Below are 14,046 nucleotides of genomic sequence, written 5' to 3'. Positions count from 1 at the left end.
ACTGCATATGCATGTTGTATGCAGTTTGTATGATTATACACTTTATACATCATGGAAGAAATTACAATACAGTATCTCTGCTCAGTTTATTTTCATGGGCAGACATACATGGTAGATGCACTTTAAAATTGATTTTGGTGTAAAGGTATAGTTTACCATTTGCAGATGAAATAAAAACCCAGCATTAGTGCTTCAAAATAGTTATAGAATATGAGTTAGGGATAGAAGCAACCAGTGTAAAAAAGTTAATCAGTATAGTCAATGTTAAGTAATTATTGAATATACAAAATGTGAACAAGAGTTATAATAAAACTGTGTCTAGACTAAACCATCTATAGTTATGGTTTAGTGAGAAAAATAGTAATATCTCCTAATACTTTAGGCTTTATTGCAAAATTTTTATATGGTAGGATGTTTGTTACGATACAACTAACCTAGAAATTGGAATCACTATAATCAATTAATGTTTAGTAATGTTAAAATGTGAACAATGGTTATGATAAAAATGTGTCCAGACTTAACCGTGAACAGTTACAGTTTATTAACAAAAATAGGGATATCTCCTTATAATTTAGATTTTATTGCAAAATTCTTATATGGTAGGATGTTTTGTGGTACAACAGACCTACACATATGCATCAAATGTGACATCTTGATCATTTTTAAATCACTGCTCCCAATGGTAAACATGACCTTTAATCAACCCCCTTCAACTCTTTACAAACATCAGTGAAATCATACTTGACAGACTTGCCGCTGGCAATGATAGGGTTAATCTAACAGGACTTGGATTTATTTGTGCAATAGAAAAGACAAAACAAAAACAAGCTAAGCCATCTCCTGCGACATTGACTGCAATCTGGACACCCACATCTCAGCTGCTGGACGGCTGATAGACAAGTGAAGGTTGGTTAATATTTTTCACAGGGTGAGGCTAAATATAAGTTATCTTTTCTTCTCTCTTTCTTTTTTTTTCAAAGCAGGCAGTACCATTTAAAGCCATTGTTTCCAATTTGCAGATGAAACACAAACCCAGCTTTAGTGCTCCAAATAGTTCTAAAATGTGAGTTAGGGATAGAAACAACCAGTGTAAAAAAAAGTTAATCAGTATAATCAATGTTAAGAGATCACTGAGTATACAAAATGTGAACAAGAGTTATAATACAACTGTGTCTAGATTTAACCATCTATAGCTATGGTTTAGTGAGAAATCTCCTAATATTTTAGGCTTTATTGCAAAATTCTTATATGCTAGGATGTTTGTGATACAACTGACCTACACATATGCAGCCCATTTGATAACTCAAACAGTTTTTTTAATCATTGCTCCCAATGGTAAACAGTACCTTTAAGTGCAATACTTGTTGGCTCCAATAAAATTTATTGAAGTCAACATGAATAATTTCTATTTAATAGAATTTACAAATGTTAACAAGCAAACATAACAGTGGATTAAAGATTCTTCCTTTAGATTGTTCCAATATGCAACCAATCTCTAAAAGAATGTTACACAAGTTTCTCTAGAGTTATTAATTTCAACTTTCTGTTGATAAATGCTTACAGAGATACACTCAAGATGTGGTAATTCATGAAATAGAAATACGCAATCAAAAACAATAGGATGCCGACTGTAAAAGAGCATGAAATATTATCATATCAGAGATTGATCGGGGATGTACAGTGTGACCTGCAATGTCAGTAGGGATTTACAGATTCTGGCTCCGTTTTCTTTTCTGGTTTGTGCATCGTTTTTTTTTTTTTTTTTTTTTTTTTTTGGGGGGGGGGGGAGGGGAATTGGGAGGAAGGAGAGGAGAAATTTGGTTTCTAGTGAGGATTTTGCTTTTTACAATGACTGCCTCATATGGGCACAAGAATGGCTTGGCTAGCAAGGAAAGGAACAGCCAGAAACTATGCTAGATATGTTAAAAATGCAAAGTGGATGAGGCAGGACCACAAGAATTGCTTTGGGCTTGTGATCAACACCAGAACAACTTTGCCACCAAAATTGAGTTACACTTCTTCTCTTTCAGAGAGTTTGTTCATATTGGATATCCTCATGCATGCATGGCGTTCATTGAGCAATTTTTTCAGACACTGTTCTCAACAAGTTAATATTTCAAATTGGCAAGCATCATGTATCATACAATTTCTATATACATATATATATACATTTTTTTTTAACCTTTACAACGTATGAATCTGAATTTTCTGTAGCTTACAGACCAACATTGCTCTTAGTACAAACATTTCATTCTCTTATTTTTTTTTAGCATCTTACCAAAATCCTACATTGTAGGCCTTAAGTTCTATAACACAAACATCCTGATTGACCCATTGAGGACGAGTCCTGAGTATACACCTGTACTTGGGCCAGTGTCTATGAGAAATGCGTGTTGCAGCAAAATCAAACTGTCCTCATCAGGTTAACAACCAGTAAAGATAATGAAAAACAATCGGAAATTATTTTTAAGAAAACTGACATTTTTTGTTTTAGTGAGGACAAGTATGAATTGAAACAGAACTATTTAAAATGTTGTAAGATATTCAAATGACTGTTTTCTGTTCAGGCATGAAAACTAATAAAGGTGTCTGAAGATTTTGCTTTATGTGTGAACACACCTATCTTTGCCAGTTTTTTTTATATTCTAGAACTCCTGCTGTGAATCTCACATCAGGTTCGGCCTCTGACTTCACTACCGACAGCTGTCTGTGTTGGGAATTGACAGCGTCTTAAACTAACTACTATCATTGGGCAATAAGGATAACAAAAATATATATATATTTATAAACAACATGGCTTGGCCACTTTTAATAGAGATAATTATAACTCTCATTTGCAAAGCATAGGTGGGGGATAACCCAAACAGTAGTAAACAAATTGTTGCATAAAATGACTAACCCGTACTTGATTAAAGTGATACACCAATCCATTCAGCAGTTGATGGGACTGGGAGCAAGACTATTCTGTCTTATGGTATCAAGATGATCCAGTCATTTACTTAGTAAACCTGGGCCTCTCTTCTCCAATAACACAATCCTTTTGAACAAATAATTTCATACATGAAAATACATGAAAATGTGACATATTGGATATAACATTTGAATTGAATTGAATTGAATTGAATTGAAATGAATTGAATTGAATTGAATAGAGTTGAATTGAATTGAATTGAATTGAATTGAATTGAATTGAATTGAATTGAATTGAATTGAATTGAATTGAATTGAATTGAACTGAACTGCAATGTCAAATATCAAAGGAACAGGCACCTATATTCCCCTTTACACTGTTGATTTACTAGATTTTGTTTATCAAGCCATAATGTGTTATTTCTTAACAATCATGTCGTAATGTACATTTGTATGTCATAAAGTCCAAACTGCAAAATTCTTCTCTTCAGTGGAACTTATAGGTCCTCATACTTTAACAAAAAGAGTAAATTCTCTTGGGTACTAATTCTATCTTAACATGTTCTCCACAATGGGTTAAATCAATCACAGACATTGTCATGTCGCTTTAAAGGGGATGGCTAGTAACTGATCAGTGGGAAACAGTGGGAATGCTGGGGATGATTGTTCCAATTCTTGTGGGATTCATTTAAGAGTACATTATATATCTATTGTTGTGTGAAAATTATTTGATTCAGAATGGTCTCATAATCAAGTAATGTGCAGTTTAATGTTTCCAGGTTAGCGTGCCTGGTCAGTGACGGGGCATTAAACTGCACATTACTTGAATATGAGACCATTCTGAAGCAAATAATTTTCACACAACAATAGATATATAACATACTCTTAAATGAATCCCACAAGAATTGGAACAATCATCCCCAGCATTCCCACTGTTTCCCATGCACTGATCAGTTACTAGCCATCCCCCTTTAAATAGTCTCCATCACAAGACTTCATTTGCAGGTAAAGGTATGACTAAAACTGAATACATGGACAATGACAGAGACTACATGAGAGTGGGTGGGAGTATATGATAGGCTTGGTTGCCCTACCATCTCTGGTATTTGGGACATGGCCGGAGATAAAGAGAGAGAGTGATAACGTGGAGAGTCAGCCTGAGAGAAAGAGAGAGAGAGAAAGACAAGGAGAGAGAGGGAGAGAGAGAGATGGGGAAGGTCAGATAGTTAATACACAGAGGCCAGGCCAATGCTAATGAACTAGAACAAATGTCCATAGTACCATTAGCATTTCAGTTTGCTTTCTAGCGATTTATAACACTGCTAAAAATTAATTTAGCTCGATGGAGCTCAACAGATTTAAATGACTGGTTGATGGAAACTCATGAAGTGAACTAAAACAACATCCACAGCAGCATAATCCAGTTTACTCAATTTATAACATGCTAAAAACTAGTTAAGATCAACAGAACTCAACAAATTTAAAAGATTGGATTTAAAAAAAACTCATGAAACTACACTCGAAATTTGTCATGACTGACAAATTAGGTGATCCGATATATTTGGAAATAAATGTTTTGAGTCCTGATCCCAATGTGCATGACCCGATCGGTTTCACCTGTGTTTAGGGGCGATTGGCTATGTGATGTTTGAAATGAACTATAATAAATGTCCATAGGAGCACAGTCCAGTTTGCAAGACAAGTCATAACACGGCAAAAAAAATAATAAACTAAATAGATAGTTTAGATTAATAGAACTCAACAGATTTCAGTGGTTGGCAGATGTTAATTCATGATGTTTATTATTAGCCTACATGCAGCTACATATATGTATCACAGAATATGAATCATTCAAGTTTGGGTATAGGGCCTACTGTAAAACCAGGGGGTGTTTCATAAAGCTGTTCTTAAAGTTACGAACTACTTAAGAACTACTGGTGATCAGTTCTGATGTGCTATACTTATCAGAATTTCAATAATTTAGCACAAGAACTGATCACCAGTCATTCTTAAGTCGTTTGTAACTTTAAGAACAGCTTTATGAAACACCCCCCAGAAAGTTTTGCATGCATGAAACTCTTGCAAGGAGCCAAGATTCGCGAGAGTAAGATCGTGATGTGCACGCAAGTTTTTGTCTACACATTACATTGCATGCCAGTGGAAATTCGCAATAGTTTCGTGCAGCGAAAAAGGGCATCAGCTCCAATTCACAAAAGTTTAATGCCACAAATGTTTCTAGTTTTATAGCGGTAACAAGAAACAAATTTGGGCATAAACTGACTGAAATTTGTCATGATTAGTCAAATCTGGCAATGGTATGGAGGCTTATATTCATCCCTTTCACAAACACATCAATTAATAGTCTGCAGAGAATAATGTGATAAATTCAATAAAAATGCATTCACAAACTTCTTAAAATAATCTTCACTTATCTTCTAATAAGTGCCCATAAAAAAAAAAAATAAGACTAATAATCATCAAAGGACCCATGATGAGGTTTAGATGTTTAGCCAGGCATTAATTTTGTTCTCAAACAATTGTTTCGATTATCGAATGATCCTCATTATACTAACATAAAACACTCTTGGCCCCTCTCCGTATAGGTGCCAGGTAAAAATGGCCATTTTTACCTCTGCCTTTTTTACCTCTGCCATTTTTACCTCTGCCACTATTACACCGAACCTCCATATAGGCCTACAGTGTACCTAAATTGACAAAAAAAAAAGACTATGAGTTATAGTCCCACATTGAGCATTCTGTGTAAGAACAGCCAATGCAAAACAGCTTGCAAAACACTAGGGCTTCATATATCACATGCAAAGATTTTGTCACTATTTTACGATGTTCTGTCAAGTAAACTTATTTTTATTGAAAAAAAAAATATTTAAGAAACACGAAGCTTCCTGAGTTTGCACTGACACTGATAAAGAAAGGGAGGGGTATTATAAAAGATAATCTTCTTTTGAAAAGAAAAGGGGGGGAGAGAAAATCCCTAATCTTCTTCTGCAAAGAAGGAAATGTTACTTTGGTGTTGTTGACCAAACGGATTTGAGAGATGTGTCTTGGATTTTGGTCTCGCAGACAAAACCTGTAATCAAGGTTACCCAAAATGTGCACAAATCGCTCCAAAAACACAAGTACATTGTAACTATGATGCAGGTAGAATATATACTCCATCTCCATAGAGACGTTGTTGTAACAAATCCTCAATATGTGCAGGCTGTGTCCATGTAATTGCAATTATTATATTTCATTAATTTAATCCTAATGGATTATAAAAGGTATGTGATTTCACATTTTCCATGTCATTTAGAATGCTCCCATTTTCAATTACTACAATAAGATTTTACTTCCCACATGCTTAATCTGTATAGAAACAACTAACAAGAATATAGACATCATACTAAGTGTTAATTTGTTAAATTTATCATTATCAGCTAAAATGGATACAAATACCAATGTGTCTCATTTTGTGACAATATTTAAAATAGGGTCAAAATGTATCTTGATATTTAAAAAAGGCACTAAATGAGATATATGGTAAACACTACATATTCCCTATTTGTGAGTATGTACAATATACAACTTGTATGTTCAGGAGAGATGGCCAACATGACACTATTTTTTGACCATTCAACAAAATTGACATGCTGTCTGGTATTAACATTTTGAAAATGTGATTTCCAGATTTCCTCCCTACATCTCTCATGTCAAATGTACAAAAGAAACAATCTATGTGTAAACTGTCAAGTAAAAAGACACAAGACAGGATTATTAAAAATATATATATTAATATATACTCTAATTCCATACTGCAGTACAGTTAATCATGACAAGTACAAAAAGATAAAAGGAAACACATCAAGACTGGGGAAAGGGAGGTTAGATCTGAATCAATCTAGCGTCTGTTACAGTAAAATTCCTCTGTATGAAGGTATTGCTTGGCATTTGTCAGGAGACACACACAACACGACTTTATGGTCATCACTGTAAACACAACTAGCCTAATTGTCAATAAACTGTCTTGTTGAAGCGTTTTGTGTGGTCAGACGAGACAGAGAGAGAGCCAATCAATCTACAGGAAGAGAGTAATCCTGTGTAATCAATGGTTTCTACGAGCTCTTTTTTTTGTGATAGTTGCAAAATTCTGATGGAATTATTCTATTCAATGATTTGTTTTAATTTACCATTTGCAGATGGAACAAAAACCCAGCATTAGTGCTTCAAAATTGTTCTAAAATTTGAATTAGGGATAGAAACAACCAATATAAAGATTTGAATCAGTATAATTGATTTTAAGTATTGTTAGATATACAAAATGTGAACAAAAGTTTTAATATAATTGTTACAGTTATAATCATAATTGTCTACAGTTATGGCTTATTGAGAAAAATAGTGATATTTCCTTATAATATTTTATGTTCTATTGCCAAATGTTTATATGGTAGGATGTTTTGTGATACAACTGACGTACACAGTATGCATTAAAAAAAAAATCTTTTCCTTTACATGTAAATCTATTTCATCTCAGGTTATTTCAGTAAGCTGAAGTCACTTCAGATTTTCAAAGAAGCATACACACTAAAAAACTTGACATGCAATTAAAAAGAGTTCAGATTGTTGTTAACCAATTGTTTAGAAGTATGAACTAACATTCCACTGGTCTTACATTTTGGTATTGATACAGATAATATAATAGGACAAGAATGCTGTCATGTATAGTGAGTTTATTGCCGGAATGCAACATTTCAGTGTCACGACCAAATGCACAAACTCAGGATTCATCTGGACATTCACTATTAAATTGCAAATATCCAGTTTTCCAGTTTTTCACCTCACCTGGAATGTAAAGAGATATCTATAATCTCATTGACATATGAAGCTTCAAAAAAAAAAAGATGCAAGCACTGAAAGGTAAAATTCCACTTGTTAGTAAATTTGGAAAAGTCTGCTCGATAGGGCAGTCATCAGTTGAGGATGAAAGAGGTCAATGAACTTTACAGGGGTCATGACCTTTATGAACATGATGTACATGTCATACGACATATTGTACATCTGCTGTTACTTATTCTAATACAGTTTGTAGATTCCCCATGTGATAGCAGATAGTGATAGGCCTAGTGATTAAATATAAATGTAAAAATAATGACCTTGAAAGGAAATGAGTTTTACAGAGCCATTTATGTATAAAATGGAGATTTAATGAACTTGCCAACTATTCAAAGTTAACACTCAACACACATTGAAATCACAAATATCAAATGAATAATGTATGAGAGCAGAGACCATTCCATGCTTTGTGACAGCAAAAGAAGACGTTGCTAACAATTTAGGGTCTACAAAGTATATTACAGAAAGTGAGAATACAGCATAACTTACTTGGAGTACAGCTAGAACGATCCTAGCTTTCCCACTCTGCACAGCTACAGTGCTAATGGTTGTTGTCAAAGCCGGCTGTTTCTCTTTAGTCCCAGACATTGTTAGTGTCTCGCGTACGTCACAATCAATGTCCAATAAATATCAATTCCTTTAGCTTGTTTCAGTTTCTTTTAGTAGGAACCTGTAGAACTAGATGCGGACGTAATTGGTCCCTTCGTAATAGTGTCTTTAGTACATTCAACATAAAACAAAAAGTTCACAGTAAACAAACAACATAAACAGTTGCTTCAGATTTTTTTTTCCCTCTAATCTCCAACTAGTTCACATGCAGAAAAAAAGATTTGCGTTTATCGCCGTGCCATTGGAGATGCTCTTATTTCTGTTTCTTAATCGCGGCGTGCTTCAAATTGGTGTCGCGAGCGCACCACGGTGCCGGTAACGATGCACACGCGTAGTGCCCCACGCCAGCCAAACGCACCATTCGTCTCCACCGCTCAGTTTCCTACTGAGCCAGGGAGAGAGGGGAAGACCTGCGGTGGTAGACAGGACCAGCTCTCTCCTCCTCTCTCTCTTCTGGTCTCACATGCTCCTCTTCCTCCCTCTCTCCAACCCCCACCCCCCCCACCTTACACCAAACCCCAATGGACAGAGAGAGAGGGGAAGAGATGGAAGGGAACACCAAGCCCGTTACATCTATATTAGGAGAGGCTCTCCCTAGCTGAACCCCATTGATGGAGAGAGGTTGAAACCCAATGGCTGTGTAAAGGCAATGGGATTATCTCAGGCTAGACACACACACACACTACAGCATACACAGCTTGCTTCAGTGCCTACACGAGTGATAACAGGATAAGATGTTTGTATACCACACACTGTGTATTAGAGTGTTTGTGTGTGTGTGCATGTGTATGTGTACTCTTCCCTGTTCTTACTGCTTGTTGATATCTTATGTAAATGGTACATACAAAGTACCTCAAAATGGACATTATTTTTGCCTTTTCAATAAAAAAGTAATTCATCAAGAAACAGGAACAAATAAAAATTGTATGATGCCTGTATGATACAGTATTTGCCTTTTTTTTTTTAGACTTCTCATCGAATTGTTTTCAAATATTTATGTGAATGTATGCAAGCAGAAATATTTTTATTTCAAAAGCACAGAACTTACAATGGTGTAATTGTAGCAATAACCTGGTAGTGTCATCCACGAAAAGAGTAATAACTGATTTCCTTTTCTCAAATAATACAAAACCCACAACTGAGAAATATGCCTATGCATCTACCCAGATTATAGATCTGTTGGGTTGTTGTTGTTTTTTGTCAGTATTTTATAGACTGTAGATAACTTTGGGAATCATAATTGATTGCATAGACAAAGTGGCAATGGGCAAATCTAATACTGTAGAGTTCATTGATGGACATTTCTACATTTTTAGAGACATTTCTATTTCTAACTCAAAGCTAATTTACAGCAAAGAGAAAGAGAAAGTAAAAATGTATGTCAGTTTATAATGCTGTTCACTTTCATGAAGTCAGTAACATCTAAGATACAGTATCAGACTAAAACCGTTCTTTCAAACATTTTCACACCATTTGCCAATTAAAGCTTGACATGTTTCATTTAATGGTGAGCACTACTACTCAATTAATTTGAAAGGAGTAAGAGTTTCACTTGTAACCATGGTGTATACCACATGAAGGATAAGTAGGTACTTTTTAGAACCCTTAGCCAAAGTTGTTTCTCATTCATCGCACTTTAGCCTTCGTGAACTTCAACATGAACAAGATACAGTGTAGGTATCATTCCCTGACGTTCATCACTGTTAAAAAAAAAAACAAACAACAAAACTACTTTCACGAAATTTGAGTTGCAAGATGGTATCATTATCCATTTTCATTACCCCATTTATACACATAAGAGATAAATCACTGCATAGAGCTGTTAACTCCTCTCCTGTGTGCTACAAAAAAATGTGTCATGATAAAGGAATGTGAAATTGGATCTTTTCATTCGACCCCCCCCCCCCCCCCTCAATCCAGCTAAACAATGAAACCAGGTTCTCTGAACAAAAGCCCCTTTTAGCATCTCTTTCCATCAGCTTACAGATATTTTGACAAGGCCACTGATGGGTGAAAAGTTAAGTCACTTTAGCGCAGGAAAGGATCAATGAACTTGTTGCAAAAACATGACATTGAGAGAGTACATCATGGTACTCTACACAAATGCCAGTACAGTGTACCATAGCTTGTAACAGCAGTGTAAGGTTTTCTGGAGCCACCAAAGCACTGTATGTGACCACCCAGCTCAAAATCCACAAAAAGCGGGCCAAAATGAATTTCTACTTTGCTCCATAAGTCATTTAAAAGAATAATTTCAAACCTTTAAACTGATATATAACCTGTCTAAATTGGACCATCCTAACCCATTCAAAAAGTAATTTGAAATATTAAGAGAGAGTTGGAAAGTGCAGTTTCATAGAAAAGGGAGAAGAAAGGATTTAAAGATTAGGGTCACTCAGGCGTGCTGTGAAGAAGTATCAATGAAAATCACAGTGAAAGAAATGCCTACCCAACAAAAAATTGGTCAAGAAAAACTGCTCACATCTCAGTTTCGGTTTTGTTTTGAAGGGTTGGTATAGTATTGGTGAAGACGAGGATTGGGCAATTAACTTTTTGCGAGATACAACGAAACCACTCATGAAACAATAGAGCATACCATTCTAAGAAGAACTCAAAGTTTATTAGAATTTGAAAATCAATTTTGGAATGGATAAGACATCCAAAAACAAAGTAAAACAAAGCGATCCTAATAAAAGGTGGGTCCAATCTTTTATTAGCATCACTTTGTTTGGGATATCTCAGTTATTTCAAGACCAATTTTCATCAAATAAACTCTGAATTCCTCATAGCATTTTAAGTATGCTCTGTCATAATCTCAAAAAGTCATTAAAAAAAATGTTGCAAACCTCAAACCCTATCTTAAGAGAAACTGCACCATCCCTTTACACCACAAAATGTTTACAGCAGGTAGAGACAAACAGGTAAGACAAACTTAACAAATTTGAGCACGTCAACCTAAATAACACATTTTGGTCCTTTGTGGAGAATCCTAGTCTGCAACTTTTTGTGGGTTTTGAGCTGGATGGTTTTTCCTTTCTTTCAAAGGGCCAACACACATAAGCCCATCGAGGATGGACTGCGTTTGCTACAACACGCATTTCCCATAGACACCTGCCCGAGTATACTCTGGATACGTCCTCAACGGATTAAATACAACTTGAAATGTTAATGAGAAATTCCTTTCACGGAAATAAATTCCCTATCTATCAAATAAAATATCTCAACTGAGATTATTTGTAGCCATACAAATCGTTTGTGACCATGCACAGTATGAAAATTTGATCATATTGTCATAATTTGCATTATGAAAGATCGACTCTTTATGTGCCACATTTGCATGCCTGATTCAGTCAATGGCAAAGTGTGGCATTTTCTTTACAACTTTGCGCATTACTTGTCTGGTATAAAACTTCTTGTAAAAAGTTAGAAGGTTGTGAAAAACAAAATGTTTTCCAAAAGCGCTTGCACGTTGCAGTCTCAGAATAATGTGGCACACAGGGGGTTTACGCCATGGAACACGAAGAGTTAAGGGCAGAAAGACTCCTAGAGGGATGGAATATGAAATATGAAGGAAAGAAGTGGACCTTGCCTCTATCTACTAGAACCAATGTCTGTCATGGAACACTTTCTATCGACTTTTAATTGACTCACTGGGAATTGAACCTGAGCCACTTGATTGCAAGGCAGACACGCTAACCAACTGAGCCGCATTGCTCAGATCATTTTGATTTGACGAGTCTTGCAGCTTCCCATAACCAATAAATATCATTTTAATTAATCATATGCAGTCGAGTCTCCCTAATGCACGACAAAATAAACACTGAATACTAAGCACCCACACAGCCAAACACTGTGAACACATCTAGAGAAATGCTCAGACACTCTGAACCATCAATCTTAATCAAACTCGGGCTAGTGAAAATTCATGGATGTATGTGATAGATGTTCTGGATTTACTAATATTACAGTATTATGCAAATAAAATGGCTCATGAATCCACCACTATTCACACAATAGACAATAAATACTAAATGCAAATGTATTTCCATAATCTATTCAGCATGATATTTTATGAATTAGGACTTGTAGGACAATATCACATGTGCCTGAATTTGCGATCAAGAACCAAAGAGACAGAATGAGAAGTAAGTCTCATCTTTTTCCAGGAGAAAAATTAGTGACTTTCCTCCTTGAGTTATGATACCAAATTGGAGGCAATACTTTCGTGAGTTGCTGATTTTGATTATATTTCTCGACTTGAGAAATTCACGAAAATAAAAACGGTACAAAAAGAAAACACAACATACATGTATACAATATTTAGGACATGGCAGGAATACCACAAAGTCTTCTGTAGGCTAATGGCTAGACACAACCAGCAAGCACACCAAGATATTTGTTTGATCGGTCACTATGCATACTCACACCAACAAAAACCATGAAAAGAAAAGAACAATACTTGAATAATAAGCCGTCTAGAAGTGTTGCAACATGTAACATACAACACCTGTCTTCAACACGTCACCACACACACTGCTTTCACTATCTATTTCTTCTCTGTATCAAATTTCCTTAATATTCACAGAATTTGGTGCAAATTTAATCAGATCAAAAGCTCAGTTAAAAATATATCGTCGCTGAGGCAACAAGATCTCGTATCTATAAAATGTCAAATGTTCAGGAGAGCAAAAAAACATGGCAGCCAAAGCACTGTATCAAATGGGAGAGCCTTTCCTTTAACATGCCATGGTGGCTTCATGTTTGGGGTAAGACAGCTAGGATTTGGACAGAACATCACTTAACTGATTATCTGACCATTAATCCAACAAAGTCATTTTCACCAAAATTTCAGATACGAGGTCTTGTCGTCCCAGCGACGATATGGGAAACTAACTTACCTCTTTGACTCGAGCTTCAAACTCCTTCAGTCTTCTCTGTGCCTCATCCTCCGGTCTGTTGCCATAGTAACCAGATGATGGTGCTCCGAGTCTGTCGATGCTGCCACGACTCCCGCTGAGTCTACCATCAACCCCTTGGAGGCTTCCCCGGCTACTTCGCCGGTCATCCAGTCCCTGGACGCTGCCCCTACTGCCTCGCCGACCGTCCAGGCGGTCAAGACTGCCACGACTGCCGCTGTGCCGGCTGGTCAGTTGGTCCAAGCTGCTCTGGCTCCCACTGTGTCGGCCGTTGACCATCCCACGTGGCGGGGCCGACATGGCAGACTGGTAAATGGTTTGTGGAAAGAAAACAGTTATCCTCAAACATCCGTGAAGAACACCAGGGAAATAGAACAGAGAAAGTTTGACATCAGGAGATTTATGGATGATAAAGGCAGGGAGTTGGACCCTAGGATGCCGTTTGAAAGACACACAATAATTTTGAATCTTGCCGCTAATCATTTTGGCTGGCATAATAGTATACACAACAGTGACCAAACTGTGAGTATGATAAGAGACCGGTTCACTGACAGGACATAGGAACAAACTTTTCCATCCTTCACTACATGTTCAATGCATGGAATCCAGCTTGCATGTATTAATTGTTGCTATGTCAGGCAAGTTTTCTAGTTGCCACTAACAACCTTTTTCACAAGGGATGCATAACATTTGAATATGATGGTATACATGTTTGCTGTTT

The 14,046-nt window shown here is 36.2% G+C and overlaps 1 protein-coding gene across 1 annotated transcript in view; it reads right to left on the bottom strand.

Moving 5' to 3' along the window:
* LOC139728750 (uncharacterized) overlaps window positions 1-14,046 on the bottom strand; it is a 278,601-nt gene that overhangs the window by 194,392 nt on the left and 70,163 nt on the right. Inside the window, exons 18-19 of the mRNA XM_071639694.1 lie at window positions 13,511-13,631; window positions 13,308-13,390 (exon numbers count right to left, since the gene is read on the bottom strand). Of these exons, the coding sequence (XP_071495795.1) occupies window positions 13,308-13,390; window positions 13,511-13,631 (204 nt within the window). The remainder of the gene's footprint in view (window positions 1-13,307; window positions 13,391-13,510; window positions 13,632-14,046) is intronic.

The sequence above is a fragment of the Diadema antillarum genome, unplaced genomic scaffold (genome assembly GCF_040938485.1).
Source record: "Diadema antillarum isolate AM-2024a unplaced genomic scaffold, OU_Dant_1.0 scf00000019, whole genome shotgun sequence".
In the NCBI taxonomy this organism is placed as follows: domain Eukaryota; kingdom Metazoa; phylum Echinodermata; class Echinoidea; order Diadematoida; family Diadematidae; genus Diadema; species Diadema antillarum.
This window is presented reverse-complemented; position numbering and strand designations above follow the sequence as displayed.